The sequence below is a fragment of the Hyaena hyaena genome, unplaced genomic scaffold (assembly GCF_003009895.1).
Source record: "Hyaena hyaena isolate Hyena2069 unplaced genomic scaffold, ASM300989v1 scaffold_50, whole genome shotgun sequence".
NCBI lineage: Eukaryota > Metazoa > Chordata > Mammalia > Carnivora > Hyaenidae > Hyaena > Hyaena hyaena.
Genome location: NW_024080682.1, coordinates 1,811,640 through 1,838,953, shown reverse-complemented (window position 1 = coordinate 1,838,953; position 27,314 = coordinate 1,811,640). Strand labels below are relative to the sequence as shown.

Genomic DNA, 27,314 nt, shown 5'->3' with positions numbered 1-27,314 from the left:
TATAAGGAAATAGAAAGTATCATTGAAAATTTCAAAATAGGCCAGTTTACCCAATAGAAGTCAGAGCTGGATTTCACAGAAAGAATTTACAACATATGCCACCACATAAAATACATTTAAAAATGTATGGGACGCCTGGGTGGCTCAGTTAGTTAAGCATCCGACTTCGGCTCAAGTCATGATCACATGGTTCGGGCCCCATATCAGACTCTGTGCTGACAGCTCAGAGCCTGGAGCCTGCTTCAGATTCTGTGTCTCCCTCTCTTTCTGCCCCTCATACTCTGTCTCTGTCTCTCTCTCAAAAATACACATTAAAAAAAATTTAATACATAAAAAATTTAGTAGGTTACAGCTAGAATGGCCATTTATTTTTCAAGTAAATATCTATTTACATTTCAACCAAGATAAGCACAGTAACCTAGCTTTTTATTTTTTAAAAAAAATCAGTTAATGGCTATTTTAACACATATAATCCTGCTTTTTTAGAAAAGGCAAATATTCAACAAGTTGATGTAATGAATTTTTTATTTGAAAAAAAATTATTTGGAAATAAGTAATTTCAAGGTAGAAAAAGTAATACACCTTTATTCAGATTTACCTGCTAACACTTTACCACATCTGCTCTATCATTTGCACTCAATCATTCTACACACACACACACACACACACACACACACACTCTCTCTCTCTCTCTCAATCATTTGAGAGTAAATGATGTACATCATGGTCCTTTACTCCTAAATCCTTAGGACTGTATCTATTAAAAACCGGAATATTCTCTTAAGTTACCAGAATATAACTGTCAACTTCATAAACTTATGTGAATGCAAGAGTTTTACCTAATCTCTTATTCCTCTTCCAATTTTGTCACTTGACCTATTAATAGTCTGTATAGCATTTTTATCCCTCCAGTCCAGGACCCGGGCTAGGGTTACTGCAAGTATTTGTCATATCTCTGTAATGGATTTTTTAATTAAAAAATAATTCACCAGAGTATGAACGTGAATGTTCATTATAATACTTTAGAAGCACTGCAAGATCTTGAGCTGCCTTCAGAGAAATAATATGTAAGATCCATTTTTCACTCACAGGATAATAAAAACGGCCCTATATATATGTGGTCAAGTGATTTTAGACAACGTTGCCAAGGCACTTCAATAGGGAAGGAATGATCTTTTTCAAGAAACGACGCTAGAAAATCTGACGCCCACAGGGGGACACGGGCGCCTCCTCATCACCAAACTTCACATGCACCATGTAACTCAAGTAGATCAGACTTAAATGTAAGAGCTAGAACTACAGAGAACCTCCAGGAAAATTTGGCTTTTTAATCTTCATGACTTTGATGTAGGCAAAAAATTTCTTTCGTAGTACATAAAAAAGCATGATAAAAATGGACTGGACTTCACAAAATGAAAAATTTCCAGGGGCGCCTGGGTGGCTTAGTCGGTTAAGCGTCCGACTTTCGCTTAGGTCATGATCTCGCGGTTTGTGGGTTCGAGCCCCGCGTCGGGCTCTGTGCTGACTGCCAGCTCAGAGCCTGGAGCCTGTTTTCAGAGTCTGTGCCTCCCTCTCTCTCTGACCCTCCCCTGCTCGCGCTGTCTCTCTCCTAGAAATAAAATAAAAAAAAAAAGAAAAATTTCCGTTCTCCAAAGATGCCACTAAGAAAGGCATGTGGCCGCTCAGTCAGTGGAGCATGCAACTCCTGATCTCGGGGTTGTGAGCTTGAGCCCCACATGGGGGTAGAGATTACTTTAAAAAATCAAATCAAATTAATAAATACCATTGAGAAAATAAAAGGACAAGCCACAGACTGGGAAAAAAATATTTGCAATACACATACCTGACAAAGCACTTGTATCTGGAATATAAAAAGAACTCTTATAACTCAATAAGATAAACCAATTTTAAAAAGTCAAAAAATTCACACATTTCACAAAAGAAGACATACAAGTGACCAGTCCATGAAAAGACAATCGACAGCACTTGTACTAGAATCATACTAATTAAATCCATTACACACCAAGTTCACATTAGGATATGAACAAATGAAACTCTTCTACATCATCGGTGGAAGTGTAAACAGCACAACCACTTTGGGGACCGTCTGGTCGTCTTTATAAACAGGGCGCCTGGGGGGCTCAGTGGTTAAGCATCTGACTTTGGCTCAGGTCATGATCTCATAGTTCATGAGTTCAAGTCCCACATCAGGTGAACAGGAGCCCTGCTCTGGGTAAAAACACGAGGCCCAGGTGAGCTCTGCTTCTCTCTCTCTCTCTCTCTCTCTCCCTCCCTCCCTCTCTGCCCCTTGCTCACTTGCGCCCCTCTCTCAATAAATAAGTTAAACAAACACTTATCATATGATAAAGCAGTCGCACTCCTGCGTGTTTACCAAAGGGAAGAAAACATATCCACAGACTTGTACCCAGACGTTCAGAGAAGTTTTGTGGCAGCCAGAAACTAGAAACCACCCAAGTGACATCGGCGGGGGAAGGACACGCTGTGGTGTATCATACAGCAGACACTAATTGGGACAAAAAGGAATGAGCAAGTTAAGCTGCAACTTAAAAGCATGAACGACTGAAAGGAGCCAGAAACAGAGCACACGCCGTAGGATTCCACTCACACGCATCCCTAGAAAGTCCAGTCTGATCTGCAGTGACAGAAAGGTCAGTGCTCTCCAGCCGCTGGAGCTGAGGGACAGGGACGGCCGGGGAGAGGACAGGGACCTTGTACAGGTGACGGTCGTGTTCTGTATCTTAACTGTGGTGATTACACGGATATGTAAACCTGTCAAATCTCTTCAAACTGTACTTGAAAAGGGTTTATTTTATTGTAAGTAAACTATGTCTCCAAGTTGATTTTTTTTTTTAGTTTTTTTAATGTTCACTCATTCCTGAGAGAGAGAGAGACGCAGTGTGAGGTGGGGTGAGAGGGGCGCAGAGACAGAGCATGAGCAGGGGAGGGGCAGAGAGAGAGAGAGGGAGACACAGAATCTGAAGCAGGCTCTAGGCTCCAAGCTGTCAGCACAGAGCCCGACATGGGGCTCGAACCCATGAACTGTGAGATCATAACTGGAGCCAAAGCCAGATGCCCAACCAACTGAGCCACCCAGGCGCCCCCGAGTTGAATTTTTTTTAATTTTTTTAATGTTTTATTTATTTCTGAGAGAGAGAGAGAAAGCGTGAACAGGGGAGGGGTCAGGGAGAGAGGGAGATATACAATCTGAATCAGGCTCCAGGCTCTGAGCTCTCAGCACAGAGCCCTGCACGGGGCTCGAACCCATGAACTGTGAGATCATGACCTGAGCCGAAGTCGGACGCTTAACTGACTGAGCCACCCAGGCACCCCCCGCCCAAGTTGGATTTTTAACAACAGGGCAACAGCACGTGATTGAGGAGGGGCTCCGGTGAACTGAGACTTGCTGAAGAGGCAGCCCCCTCAGCGAGACGCAGGGAGTGGAGGCCGGAGGAAGGGCCTCCCCGCGCAGGCGCCTGCGTCTCTAACCCCTCACTGCCCTAATGGACTCTGCCCTCGTGAGGAAGGAGACGAGGAGCCAAATCCAAGTGTATTAAACGTGTGACCCCCAGGTGCTGCTGTGGAGGGCAGAAGCACGGGCTCCCGGCCCCGGGCCTCACCCCAGGAGGGCGCTCCAAGCCGTGCTCGGGCGTGAGAAATTCTGAGCCAGGAATCTCAACAGACTTACAGAGGACCAGCCCCTGGTCTCACCCCGCTGGCCCGTAAGCGCCCACCCTGTTCCTCCGCCTCTGAACACACACCTGCCGTCCTCGACCCCCGCCTGGATGCCCCCCACCAGCTGGCACCTTCCTGCACCGAGACACACGATGGAGGCGCCGCAGCGGGAAGCGTGCGTGCCCGGGCCGGGGCCCTGGCCTCTCTCTCTCTCGTGCTCGGCTCCTGCCTAGGCTTCTGGGCACCGCTACCAGGGGCACAGCCACACGTGTGCTGCACACACACGTGACAGAATCGCTGGGTCCCGGAGCCCGGCACACCCCTGAGCAGGCCAGCACCGGAGCCTTCGCTCTGCCCGGCTGCACTTCTAGACCCTCATTCTATCAGGCTGCGCCTCAGCCTACGACTACAGCTTTCCCCGGGGCTTGGACTCTACCCTCCAGGCTCGACAGGCCCCGTGTGGACGCAAGCAGGCTGCTGAGAACGGAGCTGCCCAGCGGGAGCGCCCCCCTGGTGAAGCCCCCGCTGTCCCTGGACGGCCGGGGCCCATCACCCACCCAGCGCTCCCCGCACGCCGACCCCGCCGCGCGGCTCTTCCCACGCCTCGCACTGGCCCAGAGCGACAGCCCGCGCGGGGCTCACGCGCTTCTCTGCTGGCTTTGAGGCCGGAAGGCAAATCACGTGTCTTCTCCAGACTCCTAGCCCCTCATCCCTCAAGTCCCACGAGCACGGGGCCCACGAGCACGGGGCCCACGAGGTCTGTAAGGAAATCAAGGAAGGTAACACACGGGCAGCACGGGGCTGGCACCAGGCGTGGGTACTCTCTCACGGAGCCCTCATGACCCTGAGGGGACCGTCGCCGCCCCCCACATACACTGGGGACTGAGCAGGGCAGGCCTGCCTCCACCACCACTATCCGTCCACACCATGCGGCCACTGGCGGCTCCTCGGCAAACATGGAAGGTGGACGGGGGACAGAGAAGGGTGCTCACTTCCCTCGGCGCTGGGGTGAGGGGGGAAGGGGGTGAAGGGGGGAAGGGAGGGAAAGGACTCCAGCAAGTGGTCCGGGAACCACAGCCAGGAGTAACCACATCCGCTGAGCTCCTGAACAGTGGCCACCGCACGGCCCCCCAGGGCACAGGTTCTCAGCGGGGACAGACACGCGGGGGACACGCAGGGGACACGCAGGCAGGAGCAGGAGGTGGGACGCGGCTGAGTCCCTGCAGGAAGGGACGCTCTGGCCCCGCGCCCCCAGCCCCGAGGCTGAGCACCCCCACTCGGCGATAAGCAGCAGGCTTCTGGGTGCCTCCTCGGCCCCCAAATAGCAGCAGCTGCAATGCGAAAGCAGAGGAAACTGGGGAACCCCGGGAACCTGAAAATGAGAAAAGGCGATTAGAGGGAGCCCGCCGGGGCACGGGCGTCTTCCGTCACGAGGAGCATTGACACAGGTGGCACCTGGGCACTGCCCGCGGTCACCGACGGGCCCCTCCCCCATCCAACAATTTCTAGCCCCGCACCCGGCCCGCGGCAGCGTCACCCGCCCCACCGCCCGGCCCAAGAGGATCCTGAGGCCCCGAGGGGAGAAGCAGCCCCGCAGGGAGGGCTCACAGCCCAGGGCGCACGCGGCATCCCTCCCTCCAGAGATGGGGTTCCCAGGCCGGCCCCACGGGATGCCCCCCCCAGCATGGAGCAGACACGCGCCCCGCACTGGGCCCGGCCTGGCACCGCCACTCACCCATCTGCACAAAGCGCGAACAGGGCTCCTTAGGGTCTTACTTCTTGGGTCACACAGCGCACCCCCAGCCATCCTGCACTCGGGGCTCCCCACGACCAGGCAGCCCTGCTCCGGAGAGGCCGCGAGAGGGACATCGAGCCTCTAGCCACGTGCCCCCCACACAGCAGAGCACCACCCCATCGACATCAACTCCAGAGGGGAAACGGAGTCCTGCGGGGGCGGGGGGGGGGGCAGGGGGACGCCAACCAAGGCCCACCGACAGCGTCTCCTCACAGCAGAGGACAAACGGTGGCGGAAAAACCACTGCACCCCGGGCGGCAGGAACCAGAGGGCCCGACCCCTTTTCAAGCCCCTCAGGAGCTAACAAATTCTTACAGTCACCAAGCAGGCTGTACATTACAAACAGGAAACCAAAACTTCAGTATTTCCTTAATGCAGGAAAAATTTTCTCAACATTCAACCACAAAAATATACCCTTCCCCTCGCCCCAGGCACAACTGGAATGGAAAGTTCTTTTCTACAGAGAGAGAGGCCGAGCTCGCCTCACCAGCAGCCCCTGGGCCGTCTGCGCCTCCAGCCGCACCTGTGCTGAAGACGCCACAGAGTAGTCACACGAGAAGCCACGCGGAGCCACGAGGAGCCAGGACAAGGCCCGTCCTCGGCCCTCGGCCGGGCCCCCCACACACCGCCCCTCCGTGTGACACACGTCCTTCTTACTGACGAACCACCCACTCTGCTCTGGGACACCTGTCGGGCGGGGCTCCTGATGACAGGTGGGGGGCGGGGGTGACAGGGGGCCGGCCGGGAGCAGACAGGACGGGCCTCCTGACGGGCGTTACGAGAGCGTACAGTGTCACCCAAACTTAGATCTTCAACCCGAGTGGGCGCCCAGAGAGCCATCCTGACATTCGTGTCTCGCTTACAGGCATCGTCTGTTTGCTTTAATGCTTCTTTCACTTTCAGAGCGAGAGGAAAACAGACAGAAAAAGAGAAATCGGTGAAATAACCAATAAATATATTCTTTCCATCTCATTTCAAAGTGACGCAACAGCGCCCATTACAACGCTTCTGCACCTCAGAAACACCAACGTTCACCTCAAGGATTTAACCAATTCCCGCCTGGAAGAGTAAGGAGACGTTCTTCTAAGGGCACCGAAAACAGTAACATTTAATATCCTAAGACCAACCCCTCACTTGCAGAAAGGAAACAGAGCCACGAAGACGAGTCTCATAACACACGAGCGTGGACAGAAGGCTCACGGCAGAGAACCCAGCAGAGAAAGCACCTTAACGTGCCCTAATTATGTTTTCACAGTTACGAACTCAACAGTGTGCACCACTGCTCTCGCTGTCTGTAAAGCAGTTGACGGGACCTCTTAAAATACGATTTTGAACTTAATGTTTATCTTAACAGCTAACCACACTGAGCCTACCTTTCTAAGTGCTTTTTTCACGAAGATTCTAGATTTGGTCTCACTTAAGCCCAACTCCTTGGGAACGCGTCCAAGGCCCTCCTGATCTCACTCAGTGTCGCCCTGCCTCCGCGGGGCCACGGCCGCCCTGCGGCTCCGTGACCTTCCCGGTCTCTACGTGGCGGGACCGGTGCGGGACTCCAGTGCTCCTCCTCCCTCCGGGGCCAGCGGCACCCCCTTCCCTCCTCTGAGCTCCCCGAGCTCCACGCACTCTTGTGCCTTCACCCAGCAGCGTTTGCTGAGAGCCCAGCGTGGTCAGTGCCAAACCTAACAGGTCAAAAGGGAGAAGACACCGGCCATAACACGGAGTAAAGTAACAGGCGCAGCAGAGGTAGGTGCTGTGCGGGACACGCGAAGGCAAGAAGTGCGACTTGGGGCTCACGGGGCAGGGTGGAGCCGGGACTTTCTGCAGGCTGCTCAGAAGTCTCGTTAGAAGAGGCCGTTCACGTAAGGACTTGAAGGCACCAGGGGGTGAGTCAGGCAGACACCTGGGAGACCCTCCCAGGCAGAGAGGGCAGCAGGTGCACAGGCCCGGTGGCAGAAGCGTGCTTGGCGTCTGTGAAACCGCACGGACGGGCAGGCGGAGTCCGGAGTGAGGCAAGGCAGACAGGAGGCCGTGAGGCAGGCTCCTCAACTGACGGGCCAGGTCACGTGGGGCCGTGGGGCCCTTCCAGGGCCAGCGTGGACCCCGAGTGCGCGGGGAAGGCCCTGGAGGGTTCTTCTCGCAGGGTCAGGCCACTGCGCTGACACGGAGCTCACAGGGAGACCAGAGCTCCGGCAAGAAAGGACAGTGGCTGGAAGCAGGCAGCAGCAGACGTGGCGGTGAGAGACGCTTGCACGAGCGTTTTGAGGACAAACCCAACAGAACCTGATGACAGGGTTAATGTGCGGCACGAGAGAACAGGAATCAAGAAGCCAATTTCCAAAGTTTCTGGCCTAAAAACTAACGGAAAGGGTGGAGCTGCCACTAACTATGGCGGAACAGGTTTGCAGGGCAAGACGGCGTGCTCGCTCGGGGGGCCTGAAGGCCATGCAGATGGAAGAGGACCCGGTGTGGCCGCAGGCACCCAGTGTGGGGTCTTCGGAGGATAGACAGTACGGAAGGCAGCGGCCAGACACAGAGGGGAAGGGCCAGGGTCCCCGTTCGGGAAGCGGGGGGGGGGGTGCGGGGCACGGGAGAACTGAGGCGCACACAGCGCTGTGGCCAGCACACAGCAGCTGCCGGGAAGTACTGCTCAACCAACACCCGGCTCACCCCTGCCTGAGGGTCTCCGCTCAGAGCGGCCCCTCGCCTCAACCACCGCCCCTCCAGCTACAGGCTCTGAGCTGCCCCGGACTCCCACGGAATCGGCTTCAGCCGAGGGGAAATCTCTCTCCCCTGTACTTCCACAGCGCACAGTCTTTGTTAAGGCAGAGAAGACAGACTCAAAGTGCACGAATCTGCTACAGGTCCTATCAAATCTGATTTACTAAATCACAGAATTCCTCCCTGTCCTCAAAACTGAACTGATTAAGTAGAAAAATGCATATTTCACATGACTTTATTGGAAGGAAACAAAAGTGCAGCATTTCCTTTGAGCCACAGGGACACTGGTATTGCATCACTTCAGATTCCCGTCTGTCCCGCTACGAACAGGAAGGACGCTAACGTGCTCAGCAGGTCACCACGCTGCACTATGACCAGACCCGGGTAAACCTCACAACATTATGAAGCAGATATTATTTTATCCATTATCTACCCTGTTTTACGGATCCAAGTCAGCAGGTAAACTGCAGCTAGTAAGGTGCAGATCTGACTCCAAACTCCTGGAGTCACAGAACATGATAAAGTAGTAATAGTAACTCAGTACTGTGTACCAAGTACTGCGCTCTCTCCATGAGACGGGCATGCTAACTGTGCCCACCCCGCCCCGGAGCAAGCAGAGGCTCAGAGAGGAAATAACCACCATACAGCCACGCGGCTCCTAAGCGGCGCAGGCAAATGGTGACCCTGGCAGTTTGCCTCTGGAGCTACACGCATGAGCGTGAAACTTCACACAAGAGCCAACATTCAGCGTGATTCATTTTGAACGCAGTTTAATGGAAAAACTGGCCCACTTGGGTCCTCATCGCAGAGAACGGGGACTGTCGGTCAGGGTCCTGGGTCAGAGCCCTGGCGCTCGGCTCTCCTTTGGGGACACCTCCCCAGTCGGGGCCTCCTGCGGGCCCACGCGAGATTTCAACCAGAAATGCAGGCGCAGTCCCAGACCTGGGGTCACAGGGGGCGCTGCCGCCAGGCAGCACCTGCTCCCCTCCCACCCGAGCCAGCCTGCCCAGAAAGCGTCACCAGCAACACTCTGCCCAGACTGTCAGATTACTTCCTGGGAAGAAAGAGATCTTGAGCTAAGCCACAAAAATATCAAAAGCTTAATGTAAGAGAAGAGCTGGATACTGACAAAGGAGGGAGCATTACACCACATTAAAATGTTGTTGGGAGTGCCCGGTGGCTCACTGAGTGTCGGACTCTTGATTTCAGCTCAGGTCATGATCTCGTGGTTTTGGGACTGAGCCCCACCTCTGGGCTTGGGATTCTCTCTCTCCTTCTCTCTCTGCCTCCCTCTCACTCATGTGTGCTCTCTCTCTCTCAAAAAAAAATTGTAACGATAATGTTTTTGTGTATATTTCAAAGACATGAAAACGAAAAGCAGTCAAAGTAACAGGCAATGAATACAGAGAAGTGGTTTCTATTTTCTCTATCAAAGATTTTGGTATTTCTCAAACTTTCTAAATGCATGTTAAGTCGGAAATAATCATCTCTGCTCATCCACAAAGTCTAAACTTTCTAGACTGAAGTCACATTTACAACGCAGGCCCATGACTTGCTAAACGGCCGCAAGGCCCATCTGCACAGCACGCCTCTCCCTCAGCGTGACAGCACGATCGTTTCTTCAGCTCACCGTGGGGCCTGGGCTTTTCAGGAGCCCTCAGCAATCATACTAATGCTTTACATGGCCGCACAAATGTTTGTTTCATGACGTCAAATGAAAGTCTCCATTATGCAATACCTCCACAAACAGAAAGGCCCTGTCTTCACAGGGAAAGACCCTTCGCTGGGAAAGACCTCTGCAGCTCGGGCCATTATAACACCACACGTAACCGGGCAGCCACCTGAGGCCTCGGTCAGAAATACAGGACTAAGGTGTGTATCACCAGCAAGTTCCTGTAATTAACACCTAATATGGCATCAACAATGACAGAATCATGGGGCGCCTGGATGGCTCCATCAGTTAAGCGACCGACTTCAGCTCAGGTCATGATCTCATGGTTGGTGGGTTAGAGCCCCACTTCGGGCTCTGTGCTGACAGCTCAGAGCCTCCCTCTCTCTCTGCCCCTTCCCCGCTCACACTGTCAAAAATGAATGTTAAAAAATAACAAAATAGGGGCGCCTGGGTGGCTCAGTCGGTTAAGTGTCTGACTTAGGCTCAGGTCATGATCTCACGGTTCATGGGCTCTGTGCTGACAGCTAGCTCAGAGCCTGGAGCCTGCTTCGGATTCTGTATCTCCCTCCCTCTCTGACTCTTCCCTGCTCACTCTGTCTGTCTCTCAGAAATAAATAAAACATTTAAGGGGCGCCTGGGTGGCTTAGTCGGATAAGCGTCCAACTTTCACTTAGGTCATGATCTCGCGGTTCATGGATTCGAGCCCCACGTCGGGCTCTGTGCTGACTGCCAGCTCAGAGCCTGGAGCCTGTTTCAGTCTGTGACTCCCTCTCTCTCTGACCTTCCCCTGCTCACGCTGTCTCTCTCTCTCTCTCCTAGAAATAAATAAAACATTTAAAAAAAAAAAAGAAAGAAAAAACATTTTAAAAAACAACAAAACAGTGACAAAAAGTCCCGTTCCTGTACTGCTAGGCAGATTCTGTGCTAGAAACTCTATTCTCATTTTAGCCCCGTTCGACAGGCATACACTGCCACCTACCCACCATCCCGTGTAACTCTCACCCACTTCCCCATTTCGCTGGGTTTCCTGCAGCACAAAGTAAAACGCTCCCAGGGGAGTCTCCGCCCGGCCACTCACCGCAGGTAACACAACTCCATCAGAAGCTCCTGGGAACATCCCCTACACTGTACTCCTGAAAGGCTGGCCCTCTTCAGGAACAAGAGCTCCTTGACTCAGACGAAACCCAGAGACTGCAATCCCGGCAAAGTCTGACCAAGCCTGTTTCTGAAGCGTGGGCTGCAGGATACCCCCCACCCCACTCGTGTCTTCAAGAAAATCCAAGTGACTCCCCGGGGTTGGCTGCCTGATCTGGGGGACGAAACAGCTAATGACAAATGTCTCCCAAGAGTGTCTACACATCCTCTCTCCCTCATGACCCCTCTTTTCCCGGCAAGTGCTGTCATCTGGCCTCTGCCAAACTCCTCCCAGCCTCTTCTCCAAGAGAGAGCCCGACGGCCACCTCTCCACCTTCACTGGCGTCACCTGACAAGGCTGATGACAGCTGTCTTCCCTTGCCTTCCACAATTTTCTTTTTTTTGAGAGAGAGAGACAGACAGACAGACAGACTCCCCAGCAGGCTCCACACTGTCAGCACACAGCCTGACATGGGGCTCGGTCCCACCAACCGTGAGATCATGACCTGAGCTCTAACCGGCTGAGCCACCCAGGTGCCCCCAGAGTTTTCCTTCTTTCTTCACCTCCCTCTAAGCTGCTGTGATGGTGAACTTTATGGTCAGCCTGGCCTTGCGACAGCACCAGTGATTTAGTCAGCATTAGCCTAGTGCTGCTGTGAAGGTATTTCACAGACACGGTTAACCTGACAAGTGCCCTCGAGAACATGCACGGGCCTCCATCACACAGATGACGACCAGCCTGAAGAGCAAATGCTGAGGGCTGCCGGAGCGGACGGAACGCTGTCTGAGGCTGCGGGGTCAGCTCCTGGCTGGGCTTCCCACCTGCTGGCCTGCCCTGTGGATTCTGGACATGCCCATCTGATAGCAGGCCAATTCTTTACACTAAATCTTACAGAGAATTAGAGCAAGATTAGATAGATGACTAGCTATAGACATAGAGATACAGACATAAAGAGATAGAGATATAGAAATGAGATATAGAGATATACATGACATATAAAGATATAGACAAATAAACATAGAGATGAAATATAAAAAACAGATATACAGATTATATACAAATATAGAGATAGATGTATATATAAAGACATAAAGATAGATATATAAACAGAGATATAGAGATACAGAGATAGAAATTTAGACATACAGAAATGTAGAGACATATAGATATATAGATACAGAGAGATATATATATAAATATATATAAACATACATATATAGCTATAGATATATGTAGATACATACATGCAGATTTAGATATATAAATACAGACATATAGATATAAATATAGATATAAACACAGATATATATGCATATAGATATTTATAGACAGGTACAGATCAATAGATAGGTATAGATCCAGACAGACATATACATACAGATACAGACATACAGATACAGAGGGGGGTGTATCCTATTGACAGTCCCTCGGGAGACCCTGACTGATGGCCTCATTGGCCCCCTTCTCTGCCCCCTCTCACAGTCTGATCTTCCTGTGGGCTCGACTCCGTCTTCCTGTCTTGTCACCTGACACGCTCCCTTGGTGGCAGCCACACTGATGGTTCTCGAAACTCTCAGATCTTCTTGATCCTCCACAGCCCACAGTCCAACCCCGAGTCACTGGAAGCTGGAACTGCCTGTGACTCCTCAATGGGCCCCGCTTCCTGCATTTCCTACCCTGGTAATGACATCCCGACCGTCCCAGATGTGCAAGAAACCGGGAGCTCTTCCCGCCTTAGCAGAACATCATCGGACACTGCAGAGCCCGTCTCCTCTCTCCCCGCAACCCAGCCTCTCCCGTTCCCGTCACCACTTCCCCAGCCCCTCCTACCCGGCCCGCAGCCTTCCTGGCCCCAGTCATTCCTTCAGGTGTCACTCAAGCACTTCTAAAACCTGAACCGGCCTGTGTCACCTCCCTCATAAAACCCTCAATGCCCTTAGGAGAAACTAACTCCACACAGGGCCCCCCCTCCGGGCAGACCCACCACACCACCCCCGAACCCAGTTAGGTCCACAGCCGCCCACAGCGCCCCCTCTTGCGGGCCCCGTGCACACGGCCCCCACCCTCCAGTGTCAGGTCCGGATGCAGAAGGCCTTCCAGACCCGCAAATGCTCTGCTGTCCTTCTCCCCCGGCCCCACGAACAGACTACTTCCGCCAACCGGAATACCCTTCCCGGCCCGCCGACCAGGAAGCTGTTCCAGCCTTTAGGACACAGAGCGGGTCTGAGCAGCCATTAGCCACGTGTGCCGTTTATGATTACGTTTTAGGTAAACAGATCCTAAACGCTGCTCCTTGTCATGTTCAAGGGCTCAGCAGCCACCACACCAGCTGCAACTGCACCAAATGGCACACACACAGACGTGTCCACCGTCACAGAAAAGTGCGCCGAGAACACGGGCTCAGATGTGACCCCCGGAGCCACCCTCGCACCCCGCCAGAGGGAGCGCCCCCTGTGCCTGCACCGCTCACTGCACCCGTAATGGGGTCCGTGTCGCCAGTGCCCACGGTGAGGCCTGGCCTGGGCAGAGCCCAGTGAGCATTCACTCAGCGTTGCCCTGCCCTCCCCCCTCTGGCTGCAGTGAGTTTCTGAAGAGTCCAGGGGTGGGCGTCGCTGTCCCTCCCCAGCGACACCAGAACCGTGCTTTTCCGGACACGTCTGCAGGAGACACCGCTGAGCATTACGGGGGATAGAGGCCTAAGTCAGGACTGAACCAGCAGAGCTCTGGAACCTTCTCTGCCAGCCACCCTGCCCCAAACACAGCAGCTGCCTCGTGTGTGTCCACATGTCAGCCTTGAATCAGGATTTCATTGGGATAAAAGGCCTACTTTAAAAAGGGTTGGAAAAAAAATAATACCTTAAAATATGTATTTTTCTCTCTCTCAAATACTAAAGATATCTGACCGGATTCAACATGGAGAATGAACATAATAAATATAATTCATTTACTCCACAACATGCCTCTCTGATTAAAAGGCATCAGCATAATTAAAAATACATATACCCAAGTCAGTTTGTTACAGAAAACTCACTCCCTGAATTGTTTCAAGATGTACTCGCACCTGCTTGACAAGCATAATAAGACCTAACAACCCCCAACCCACCGCTAACGCACGTTTACCAGTACTTTGTCACTTGTTTCTGACTTCCCTCAGCATCACCTTAGAATCCACCCAAAACAGATTTCCTTTTTTTAAGTTTATTTATTTTGAGAGAGAGAAAGAGCAGGCGAGCGCACAGGCTCACGCGTGCATGTGTATGGGATAGAGAAAGAGGGAGAAAGAGAATCCCAAGCAGACTCCACACCATCAGTGCAAAGCCCAACACAGGGCTCAAACTCACAGACCGTGAGATCATGACTTGAGCTGAAGTCAGACGCTTCACCGACTGAGCCACCCAGCGCCCCACAAAACAGATTTCCGAAATGCCTGCCCTGCTCTCCCGCTGCTCCCTGTGAAACCCACCCCCCCATCTCCACAGGCCAAACCCTCAGACGGCTCAACCACTACCTTCTGAAGCCTTTCATGATCCCGTCATCAAATGCAATCTGCCCATCTCTCAATCACCATAATCTGCACGACTCACTTTAATGGCCTTTAGCCTGTAGTGGTCCCCTCGGAATCGCTTCCGTATTCCTCCAGCCTTTGGAAGCTCGGGAAGACACGAGCCAGCTCCCATCCACACCCGCATCCGCTGGCTGAACGACCGTGGGGTGGTCGTGAGTGGGCGCCTGGACACCAGACACACAGAACTCGGAAGCGCAAGACATTTAGTTGCTCTACAAAGCAACTCAAATTGGCTTTGCCCTCGAGTGAAGCATGAAAGTTACAAAACACCGACTACTCCAGAAGAGAACAGTGGTTCTCAATTTAGCCGAGCATGAGAATCGTCTGGGAAGCTTTTAGAATCCAGATGCCCAGGCTGGGGGTGGGGCCCAGGCACGCGTCTCCTGTAATGCCCTGGAGGTGCTGGCCACGGCGGCCACGGATGAAAACTTGTTTCCAGAAGCACCTGCTCCTCGTAACGACTTGGCCTTTGGGGAAATCACAGGACCAGGGGGACTGGGCCTCACTCGAGCGCCCCTCCAGCCTCCGCCTCCATGATGTAGCAGCTGAACGGAGAAGGGAGGCACGTAAATACCTACCCTTCTAATCTACGGACCAGAATGAAATAAAAAATTAGATGATGACTACCTTCGTCTAAAAGCTGTTTAGTTTTTTGTTTTGTTTTTGTTTTATTTATTTCTAGGAGAAAGAGAGAGAGAGACAGCATGAGCAGGGGAGGGTCAGAGAGAGAGGGAGACACAGACTGAAACCGGCTCCAGGCCCTGAGCTGGCAGTCAGCACAGAGCCCGACGCGGGGCCCGAACCCACGAACCGCGAGATCATAACCTAAGTGAAAGTTGGACGCTTAACCGACTAAGCCACCCAGGCGCCCGTTTAGTTTTTTTAAAGACTGTAAATTGCCGAAGCCACCCATTATTCTCATTCTTCCACAGTCTGCTTTCTTGTCCACCGGCCCGAGCAAGGGGCTAACGGGAGGCCAGCACCGCCTCAGTGTTTCCAACAGAGCCTAAAGCGCCTCTTCCCGCTCTCCTCCTCCCCGGAGGCCGCCAGTGGAGACGGAGGCCGGGCTGGTACACAGCGGGCGTCCTGGCCCGGCTGGTCTGGACGGCAGTGCAGGGGGCAAGCTGGGCGAGGGGAGGACAGCGTCCCCTGAAGCCGAGGGCGGACCCTCAGGGCACGCAGAGTCCCGCCGGGAATCCAGGGTCCCACAGCCGCCCGCATGAGGCTGAGGCGTCTTCAGGGACGGCGCGCGGCGGCCACGAGGCAGGGAACCCAGCGCCCGCACCCTGGAGGGCAGCCCCCACCCCCCGGCTAGTCCTCCAGGGCCCGCACGCGGGCCACCTCCTGCCCAGCCCTGACTTCCGTGGTCCGGACCGCATGTCCTGCTCCCGTACGGGTCTCCCCGCGCTGCTGGGGCCGGGGCAGGTGCAGGGGCCGCGGCGAGCCCCCAGCCGGGCGGCAGGAGGGACAGAGGACGGACGCGCGCGGCCCCGACACTGACCCGGCCGCTCCCCGGAGCGAGGCCGCTGGTGCTCCGCTCAGGTCTTCGTAGCGCATCTTCCGACTGAAAGAGACTTCAGGATCGTGTTCGTAACCCTACACGCCCACACGTGTGCGCGCTTCCCGAACACGGAAGCCGGGCTGGCAGGCCCTGTCCACGGCAAGGCCATGGCCACGCTTACGAGGAGGAGGGGCAGGAAAGCAGCACCCAGAGAACAGGGTGAAATCTGAACCCGAAGCCCCAGGACAGCCCTTCACGGCCCCCACAAGGGGTGGCAGCTGAGGAAACCGAGGCAGCCAGTGCCAGCTGGGCAGCCGGGAAGTGGAAGGAGCCAAACAGCAAGCTTCCTGGGGCAGCAGCGGCCGCCGGGGAGCAAGCACACAGCCCAGGAGGCCCACGGGACGCCGTCGGGGCCGGGCTCCCGGCTGGCTCACCCCTGCAATGGGCCCGGCCCGCTCACCCCTGCGATGGGCCCGGCTCCCAGGACACAGCACCTCCGGCCGCTCCTCTCGCATCGCCTACAGCTGCCTGGGCAAAACTGAGGAAACGCAACACAGACCGAATGGCCCGAAAAGCCACAAGTATTTCCTGTCTGGCCCTTCGCAGAGAGTCCCCGTGAGGGGCAGCACTGCCACAGCGGGTGCCCGCAGGCCCCCCAGGCCTCCACCCCGAGCTGCAACGTGCCCATCAAGCCCCGTGTTCCAGAAGCAAGTCCCTTTCGTGTTGGCCGCGGCAGAGGTGCCGGTGCCCACGGAGCCTCACGTCCTGCCCGCCCCAGCGCCTGGCAGTCCAGCTGGCCGCGTCCCCAGGCTGCCCGTGGCCTGCCACCCCACACGGACGTGTCCCCTGGGCGGGCAGAGATGCAGGGTTAAGTTTTCCAGTGACATATTCTAGTCGCCCTGAGATCTTACAAAGGTGACCAGGGGACGCGGTCCCATGTGTGTCCCTCTTTTCCCCACAGGGCACAGGGCCTCCCCCTCTCGACCCCACCTGAATCCTAAGCCACCTGCGAGGCCGCGATGACACAGCAGAGGCCACAGAAAACTCATGTGGCTGAGGGAGCGCAGGACGGCCTCAGCACAGACCTGATCAGCACAGCCAAGCTGAACCCTTCCCAAAACCACAGGGGACGAACGACAATCCCAAGGGTGGCGTGATGTGGTCGGGGACACGGCTTCCCTCTCTGGAGAATTGTCCTGCTTCCACATTTTACACAGTTTTCAGGGTCACGTGGTGAAACACACCTGAGTTTTCAAAGATGTGGGACACGGCCGGGACTCAAAGCCCAACCGCACCGCCTAGCAGCTAGGTGACCGCGCGCGCCCCAACTCCTCTCAGAGCTCAGTCTCCTCATCTGTAAAGGAGGATGTCGTCGTCCCCAACACACGCGTGTGAGGAGGGAAAGACCAAGACCCTGTGCGTGACAGGCCTCACCGGGCACAGCGGGGCTGCCTGGGGCCCGCGGCTGCCTCGGGTCCGCCTGTGGAATGGGGACAGAGCACAGCCGCCCCAGGGCACAGCCGTGAGGAACACGCTTGACCCAGCTCTCAACACACATCCCACGAAGAAGCTGCCGCTGTCTATCAGATGACCATCCAAAGTCTGCAAATAACATGGTTTCTTTAAGAGAAACCTGTTCAGAGATGGAGACGTGCCAGGTTGTTTCTGAACAAGGTCAGGGGCACCTGGAGAAATCTGAGATTTCCTATCACTTAAAAAGATCACATTTAGAAGCTCAATCACTTTCCCCAACTTCCCGATACAGCGTTGATACAAATGTGAGACTTTAGAACTATGTTGGGAGGGGTGCCTGGGTGGCTCAGTCCCTTAGGCGTCCGACTTCGGCTCAGGACATGATCTCACGGTTTATGAGTTCGAGCCCCGCGTCGGGCTCTGTGCTGACAGCTCGGAGCCTGCCTGGGATTCTCTCTCTCTCTGCCCCTCCAGGTCCTGACCCTCCCTGAGCTGCACTGCATCCCGGCCTCCACATCCAGTCACCCGCCCACCCGCCGACACCAGGCCCAGCACTCACCTCTAGCAGCCTGTGGCCCAGGGAGAGGTGTGCACGGCCACCAGCACCAAGGCAGCCTCTCCCCACAGTCTCCCCCACCAGAGGACCCTGAAGCCATGGAACTAGCCAGCATCTCCTCCCACTCGCTCCGTGTCACCACGCCCGACCAACCTGTGCCTGCTGGTGACACTCAATTTAGGAGACAAAACATAAGCAGGGCCTCGCACGTGTAGCTACTCTGATGGCTACAGGGAAGACACATGGAAGCGTCTAGAAAGCGGACAGAATTGGAGGCTAGACCTCCGAGTGATGAGGAGGCAAGAACGGAGACCCGAGCCACCTCTGCAGACCCTCTCCTTCCCAGCCCCCCACACCCATCCCCCCTCCTCCTCCCGCGTCTAACCCTCCTCCCCTGATGGCTCCGTTGTTGGCAACTCACAACTCCCACGCCTGGAACTGGCATCCCAGTGCCGTCACTGGTCGGAAGGGAGGGCCAGGCGCCCTACGAGGGAAGAGCCGAGGCCGACTCCTTCAGGTGACCCTGGACAGGTGAATGTGGAAAGACCGTCTCATCTTTTCTGAGCACCAGACACAGTCACCCCTGCCCAACCTCGCCGGTTCAAATCCTGGAGGTTACGGAGCCTGTCCTGGGGGAAGACACATGCAGCAGGAACAAAGAGCCTGAGACCGATCTGCTCCACCTCCCCCAAGTACCTCTCGCTTGGCCTCCCCCCCACGTCTGGGGCTCAGTCCACACACTCTCCAGAGCCCGTTTCTTCTTCGAGAATCCTATCAACGCACCAAATGTGAACTACACCGTCCGGAGGAAAATGTCGCCCCCTATTGTGAGCAATCGGAACCTCTGCACGGTTCAGTTCCATTACGATGCAACAAAGACTAAAGAGGGGACCCTGCTCCTCACTTTCAGGGCGAGAAGACACAGCTGGTGTGAGGGGAGAGTCACAAGTGGGGAGAGCGCGCGTGCTGTTTCAACAATAAAAAGATGAAGCCTCAATACTCCCGTCTGTCTTCAGTTTCCCTTCACTTGCGCACTTTACCAAAGGAGAAAGGTGTTAACAAAATGCAACAAATAAAAATAGAATTATAATGGGGCGCCTGGGTGGCTTAGTCGGTTAAGCGTCCGACTTTCGCTTAGGTCATGATCTCGCGGTTCGTGGGTTTGAGCCTCGCATCGGGCTCTGTGCTGACTGCCAGCTCAGAGCCTGGAGCCTGTTTCAGAGTCTGTCACTCCCTCTCTTTGACCCTTCCCTGCTCACGCTGTCTCTCTCTCTCTCTCTCCTAGAAATAAAACATTAAAAAAAAAAAATAGAATTATAATTTGTTTTCACCCACAAAAAGTTGTTTCTATAGTGAATTTTTCCAAATAATAAAAATAACGTTTGTGGGGCCGCCTGGGTGACTCAGTCAGTTAAGTGACCAACTTTGGTTCACGTCATAATCTCACGGTTCGTGAGTTCAAGCCCCGCATCAGACTCTGCACTAACAGCACGGAGCCTGCTTGGGATTCTCTCTCTCTGCCCCTCCTCCACTTATGCACTCTTTCTCAAAATAAACAAACTTAAAAAAAAATTTATTAACTATAAAATTTCTAGTAATTTTAAAACACAAAAAGTAGAAAGTAAAAGCAATCCCTAGCCACATTCATTTAAATCCTTTTGTTATATGCAACTGTAAACTATTTTACATGACTTAATACTACGTGTAAATTTTATAACTTCCTTTTTCACTGAACAATACACACGGTCGACATCTTTTTGTTTGAATTGACAATGATTTACCTCACTCTCCTTAAAGACTGGAGAATCCCACTGTACAGATGCAAGAAAAGTTAGTAATGAGCCCTCTCAGATAACCCTGATTCCCTCTTCTCTCAGTGCAGTGGTGAGCCTGATTCCCTCCTCGCTCACATGAGTGCTGAGCCTGACTCCCTCCTTCCCATATGCGGTGCTGAGCCTGATTCCCTCCTCACTCACATGAGTGCTGAGCCTGATTCCCTCCTCACTCACGTGCAGTACTGGAGTCTGAGGAAGGCAGGATGAGGCGTTAGGCTGACAGCTGATCGGGTGACACACTCAGGCAGAAGCTAGTTAACACTGAAGGCCACCTGACCACCACTTTCTGCTCCCAGTCAGTGGCTGTCAGCAATGTTTTCTTATCCTGTAATTACATGGGCTAGCTTTTTCTCACTTCAAATTTCAAAATTCATTGTAAAACAGAATTTCGAAGAAAATACTACATGAGCATTTTCTCTATGACTGTTTCATCTCAGGCTCTAACTTCTCCTGGCAACACCTCATTTGACACCAAACCTAAATATGCACAAAAGGAGAACACTTGAATTCACAAAAAACAGGAAGAATCACTTTTTTCTTCTGTTCTTCTTCTGTTTCTTCCAGTCAGTACATATGGTTAAGACGGTCCAATTTAATATAGCTTGCCAGGTAAGAAGATACTAGAATATTTACACTAAATCTTTCTGGTTAATGAGTTGTATTTCCCAATACTTAAGTCATCCCCACTCTAAGGAAACAATTTTACTGTCACACCGGTCACGGGCAAAGCCTATAACACGACTGGCACCGGAGAGCCTGCTGAGGCGAAGGCAGAGCACCTTACCCCAGCGGCTCTTACCTTGTACAGCGGGCGTCGCACATCGATGGGGCAGCTCTGTATCACTTCATCCACGACGTCCGAGATGGACTCCATGAAGTCGGGGTTGGCAAACTGGATTTTATATAAATGTAAAAGAAACATTACACATTCCTCTTAGTAGGACAAAAGAAATACTCTTCTCAAAAAGTAACTTTAACAAATAGGGAATTCACCATTCCTTTAAAAACTACACTTTGGAATGTTCGAGGTGTCAAATGAATCCCACGTGACTGTGTGTAGTGACAATGGCATCTGCCCCCTTAAGAGATGAGACGTGTGGGTTTAGGGAAGGAAAGGGATCAAGGTGAACGCAGAGACCAGCTCTGCGTTAGGAACGCACGGTGTGTCGTGCTGATAAGAGGCCACAGAAGTATATGCATGAGTGTGCGACACATAATGAGCACACAGGAACACTTACGGATATTCATGGTATGAAAAAGGCAGTCAAGATATAACCGAAAAACAAAAAACAGAGTCAACGCAAGATCACTGCGGGGGGCTAGAAGATGGGGGAGGGGCACGTATGGGATGACGGTGGCTTTAAAATGACACAATCAAAATGGTAACAAGCAAGCTACTGATGAACAGCCATAGATTTAATTTTGTAACTTACGTAAGGTAAAGCATAAATGATTCAGTTAGACTGCATTTTACGCGGGTTTTAGAATCAAGGAAGGCCTGAACGTACAGCAGCCTCGGGAAAGGGTGACACCCGGGTGCTGGGCGGCTCACCGGACATGGCACTTTTGTGCCTGCTGTGAGTCAGCATCATCAAAGGCAGGGGTGAATGAGCACGATGTGCCTGGTTACAGGAGCTCACACATCTGTGCCATCTCCCTACACACCAGGCACACACACAACTAAAAACAGGCAGCGGTTTGTAACGTAGGGGGTATAAAATGAATTAGGCAAGAAAATAGACCAAGATACGAATAAAATGCCTTTTATTTAAAGCTTAAAAGGCTGCCTCATTAGTTACTGCTCCTGCAAAACTAATAATCCTTTGTGACCAATAATGAAACTGAGGACACGTGTAACCCTTAAGGACCACAGAACTACGGGCAAGGCCAGTCCTCTGACAGAAGCTTAAACCACCCGGAGGATGGACTGTCCTGGGTTAAAACCTGGGATGAGGAAGGATGTTCATGAAAGAGGAAAAGGTCACACGTTCCCCCACTTTTAAAAAGAGCCAACTTTCACTCTGTCCCTGAGATTAACTAGTTTCCACAGCAGTGCAAGGTTGCTTTCCATTCCATTACCTCCTCTGCTCTTCACAACTGCCTACAGCATAATCAGTCACTGACTTTGTAACCATGAGGTCTGTGCAGGGGCAGAGGGAAGCAGCCGCCCAGACGGAGAGGTGTCCCTCAGGGATGGGCCCTCGACACCCCACATGGAGCAGCGCCCCTCAGGGATGGGCCCTCAACACCCCAGACAGAGCGGCACCCCTCAGGGACAGGTCAGTGGCACCCAGACGGAGCGGCGACCCTCGGGGATGGGCCGCAGCCCCCCAGACAGAGCGGCGCCCCTCAGGGACAGGTCAGTGGCACCCAGACAGAGCAGCGACCCTCGGGGATGGGCCACAGCCCCCCAGACAGAGCGGCACTCCTCGGGGACGGGCCTGCACCACACACTGGCTTCCATGCACACGAGGTGGCAGTACCCCACGTACGCCCCACTTCTGCACGCTCCAGAAGCAAACCCCTTACCTCTGGGTGGAAGAAAATCTCAGGCCCCAGGAACCTTTCGTAGCCCACATCTATAGCGAACTTCTTCTGGCTGATGGCGTTAGTACCCGTGTACTGCTTGACCCACTTGCGGGGGTCCACGTCGTACTTGGCAAACTCCTTGACTATGTCCGGGCAGATGTAACAGTACTTCTCCTGGAGGCGGGAGCACAGAGGCAACAGCAGGCGTTAACGCGCAGTCTCTGCCCCACAACGAACACCCAGGGAGCCCAAGCCCTGCACACAGCAGAACGCCAGCGTGGGTGTCCGTGGGGCCTCACACTCGGTCACTGCTCAGCACAGACATGACTATGCTCTGACCCTGGACATGTGAGTCTGCTCTCTTTGCAACCCAGCTACTGATCAGCCTCACTCGGTCAGATTTTGTCGCCATACTATCTGGAACAATGTCTAAATGCGTGTACTACGCATCCTGTCTCCCAGCCCCTCTTCCCTTACGCCTGAGACCCCCACGCGGCCCTGGCCCGGGCACTCGCGGCCGTTGGCCTCCAGACCAGCAGGCGCACGTGGAGTGCAGCAGACCAATCCTGACTCCGGCCATGATCAGGAGGTTCTGGCTGCTAGCCTGCTGGGCCATGTGACACGGCACCGTCGCGGGCCCCGTGACAAGCGGTTCCCGAGCACCGAGGCACGTGGGGCAGAGACCCCTGACCGCCACAGCACGCACTGGCTGAGAGCTGCACAGGCACGGTCCACCACGGCCACAATAAAGATCAATGGCCCAGCGTGTCATGTGGTGGCAAGTGCCGCTGGAAAAAAAAGGCAGACGTGGTCAGGAGGTCGGGGCTCCCGGATGCCACCGCAAGAGAGGACCCGCCGGCGGTGAGGAGGACGGGGCTCCCGGACGCCGCCGCGAGAGAGGACCCGCCGGCGGTCTTCAGGTCTTCAGCCCGGCATCCGCAGCCCGCTGGAGCGGCCACAGCAGTCATGCCCTCAGCATCCGTAATGCCCGCCCAGGCTCCCTGGCCGACTGCCTGTCCTCGGAACTAACCTCCGCACACTAGCAGGTGGCACTTGTGTGCCAGCTTCTCAAAGTAAGCTTCCTGTGGGCAAGGGCCCGGGGGCGCTGTGTCAGGCACGCAGCTGGTGCTCACCACAGACCTTGGAAGGACCTCTGCAGGTGTTTTCATGACACCAAGAATAGTTTCTTAGAGTCCCTGACACGTATTTTAATGCCGTCCTCGATATGCCCCAGCAGCATCACAGGACTCACAGCAAGATCCGCTACGCATCCCTGTGCTCCCTGACGGCACAGAGAGGCCGAGTCAGTCCACACAACCCGGAATCCACCAGGCGGCTGACGAAGACACTAAGCTGTTCTCAGAGGCTGGTCAGTTTCGGGGGCGTCTCCCTGGCTTCGCTGATGCCGGAAACGCCCCGTGCCGCTGGGGGAGTGCAGCAGAGTTCGTCCTCAGTTCCGGACCCAGGCCACGGTGGCGCCATAACACTGGGGTACCTCCCAACCCCTTTCCAGGATCTGCCTCTACAGAAGCAGAGAGCAGGCGGCGGGCAGCAGGCTGAGCCACACGCGGAGCCAGCACGCTCACCTGGAGGGGCCCCCGCAGCTGAGTAGAACGCGGGCATAACCTGAACAGCCCGCTCCCATTTCAGGGTCACAACTGGCCCCGCACAGCCGGTAAGTAAAGCAAACACCACCACAAGGACCGGGGAGGCAGTCACCACACTCAGCAATCTCTACTAAAAATGGGACACCCACACTCACCAGAGGGACCCCTGAGCATCAGGGACAAGAAGTTCAATTCGGGTTCACATTAGCAACAGACTAGGAATGGCAAGGAAGCAGGGATCAAATACCCAAATCTCCTTCGCTGAAGAAAGACAAGGGAAGAGGGAAAGACTTGGAAAGTATTTTAGCCTAAAAAGAGTCTTCTAAGACTTCTGCCAACTCTGCCCCCAGGTTTGCCCCGAGCGGTACTGTTCTGGCACCAAGAGCCCCCAGTCCGGGACGCTCCAGGCCCCAGGACACCGGGCAGCTGGGGGGCCAGGCAGCAGGAGCCCCAGCTCTACCCGTCACACCTCACAATTACACTCCTCTCCAAAAACAACAAAGCGCTTCCCTCTCCATCTATGTGGTAATTACCCTTGCATCACCAAAAATCTCCTGTATTTGACTAAAATAATAATTTGTCCTGATTTTGAAACTTAGGGAAGTTCCTTCTAAGAGTGTCCGTCAGCCACCTACAGAGATATGGGTGAAGTGATGCGTCAGGCCGACCTCCATAACCTCGCCAGCCTGGTAACTAGAGCCTAGAAAATACAGATAGATTTTAACGACTCTGGGCCCTGGAATGGCCTTACTCTCCACGGTTATTCTCAGGGCAAGGACCTCACACGGCCGCCCCCAACGGGGGTCTGAGCACTGGCTGACTTCACAAACTTCCTAACTCCGCCGTGGCTGCTGTTTGCTCCGCATTCCAGACACGAAGCAGGAGAGGGACGCGGAAGGCACACGCAGCTAATTGAGGGTTCCGTCTAATCAGGCTCCAGTTAAACGATGCTGTGCCACGTGTGCCTGTGCTCAACGCCAGTTACCAAGCTGTTCTCACTGACGGCCAGAGCGTCCACGGCATTTACATTCAGAGGCAAAAGCTAAGCCTTGAGGCTTCTGCCCTGTAGCTCAAGTGGTAAACAGAACGAGAGACCCACATTCGCGGGGAGAGAAAGGAAAGCGGGGGCAGGGGGCGGGGGGGTTGGGGGAGCAGCGAGGGGGAGCATCCAAACACCATCCCCCCTCCCCCCGCAAAGAGGCCCATTCCCCATCTGTTTTTACCTTGATGGCCTTTGCGGTCTCCAGTGACTGCTCCGGAGGGATCCCCACCTCCCTCTCCCTTAGCAGCTGCTGGATGAAATACGTAATGTCTCTACCTGCGATCGGGATGTGCTTGATGCAGCTTCCAATTACATAGCCTTCTGCCTAGGGAAGAGGAGGCAGAGGAGCGGGATGAGTGGCGCCCTAGGGCAGGGCCCTGGCCCCCGTGCCCGCCCCCTCGCGGCACAGCATCTCCTGAGCCCCCGCTGCGCGCAAAGCCCCGGCCTGGGGGTCTGTTACAGCGACTGAGCCACAGTTCCCGACTCTAACCTGAGACCCCCGTAAGCAACCAAACGATAGTCATGTTGGGAACGTGAAAGGAAACGCCGGCTCATTTCCAGCAAGTCATGCTGTCTGTCAGAAGAGGAAACTGGCTTATGTTCCTCTAACAAAAGGAAAAAGTTTTACCTGTGGACCATTAAACCAACTATAAACCTACTTGTATTTCAGTGTCAACAGTTTGGTTACATACACGGGCCTTAGACAACCCGCACTCGAACCCCGGATCCACGTGTGTCAGCAGAGAGACCACGGAGCAGTCCGTCACCACGTCTCAGCCCCGTAACTCGGGGGTTTACAGCAGGGAACGCACCTAACACAGGAAGGCGAGCACCCGGCACCGGCTTTGGCATGTGCTCTGGGCTCCGTAAACGGCCCCATTTGCGCACGAAGAGCTGCACTTGCTGGAGTAGTTCTGGCGAGTTACCCCCCAGGCCGCGCACTTGGAGGCCAGCGCCGGTCAGGGCGCGGGCCCCTCTGCTCGGCTGCCTGCCCGCCGGTGCCGGAGAGGAGCTGCGGCGGGTCACTGGGGGTCGAGTGCCCAGAGCTCATGTGCCCGCAGCGTGCAGTTAGGCCCCAGTCCCTCACCAGCCTTCCTGGGGCACCCTCGCCCCGAAGAGGAGCGTGGACATCCGCCCGCTGCCTGGGTTCCGGCGGCCAGAGGGGATGGCTTCCTGCCACCGTCCCAGCATGCTCGTGTGACACGGGGACGAGGGACCGCCTGCCTCGTCTTACAGGCGATCGGGGCTGGCAGTCACCAGCAGGGCACAGTCAGCACTAGGCTGCAAGGGCACGTGACTAACTTCCACCCGCGGCTTTTCTGATGTACCTGAGCTCTAGAAGAAAAGATTGGCCTCTCCACAGAGTCCAAGTTATTTGTAAAAGATCTTAGGGTGGAAATAAAAGCTATGTACAAATTATTACATAAAGATCTACCTAAACTCATAAGAATACTAGCTAACACACACCACTCACAACTATTATACTGCATGCGTCACTCGTAATATTTTCTAAAATGAAGTCACTGGCATCAGGTAAGTATCAGCTCCATCACAGCATTCAAGACTTTATTATTAAAAACCTAGAGCCACTGGGTGGCTCAGTCGGTTAAGTGTCCGACTTCGGCTCAGGTCATGATCTCACAGTTTGTGGGTTTGAGCCCCGCGTCGGGCTCTGTGCTGACAGCTCAGAACCTGGAGCCTGTTTCGGATTCTGTGTCTCCCTCTCTCTCTGACCCTCCCCTGCTCACACTCTCTCTCTCTCAGAAATAAATTTTTAAAAAATTGAAAAAAAATTTTTTAATTAAATTAAAAATAAAAAAATAAAACCTGGATGTCCAACAACAGGAAAGGAAACGAGCAAATTATCCCATAAGCACATGGTGGGCCATTGTGCAATTATTGAATCTTTCTTCACCGAGTATTCAACCACAAGGGAGAATGCTAGGCAGAGATCAATCTGTAAAACCTAACTCTAGGACGCTATGATACAGTTAGAATACAAAACCAGAGGGGCGCCCGGGTGGCGTAGTTGGTTAAGCGTCCGACTTTCGCTCGGGTCATGATCTCGCGGTTCGTGGGTTCGAGCCCCGCGTCGGGCTCTGTGCTGACTGCCAGCTCAGAGCCTGGAGCCTGTTTCAGTCTGTGACTCCCTCTCTCTCTGACCCTCCCCTGCTCACGCTGTCTCTCTCTCTC

The 27,314-nt window shown here is 54.0% G+C and overlaps 1 protein-coding gene across 8 annotated transcripts in view; it reads right to left on the bottom strand.

Moving 5' to 3' along the window:
• ACTR3B (actin related protein 3B) overlaps nucleotides 1-27,314 on the bottom strand; it is an 80,628-nt gene that overhangs the window by 7,762 nt on the left and 45,552 nt on the right. For all 8 annotated transcript variants that reach the window (XM_039230714.1, XM_039230715.1, XM_039230721.1 and 5 more), the window contains 3 exons: nucleotides 25,303-25,446; nucleotides 22,473-22,646; nucleotides 20,743-20,835 (listed from right to left, as the gene is read on the bottom strand). In XM_039230714.1, coding sequence (XP_039086645.1) covers nucleotides 20,743-20,835; nucleotides 22,473-22,646; nucleotides 25,303-25,446 — 411 coding nt within the window. The remainder of the gene's footprint in view (nucleotides 1-20,742; nucleotides 20,836-22,472; nucleotides 22,647-25,302; nucleotides 25,447-27,314) is intronic.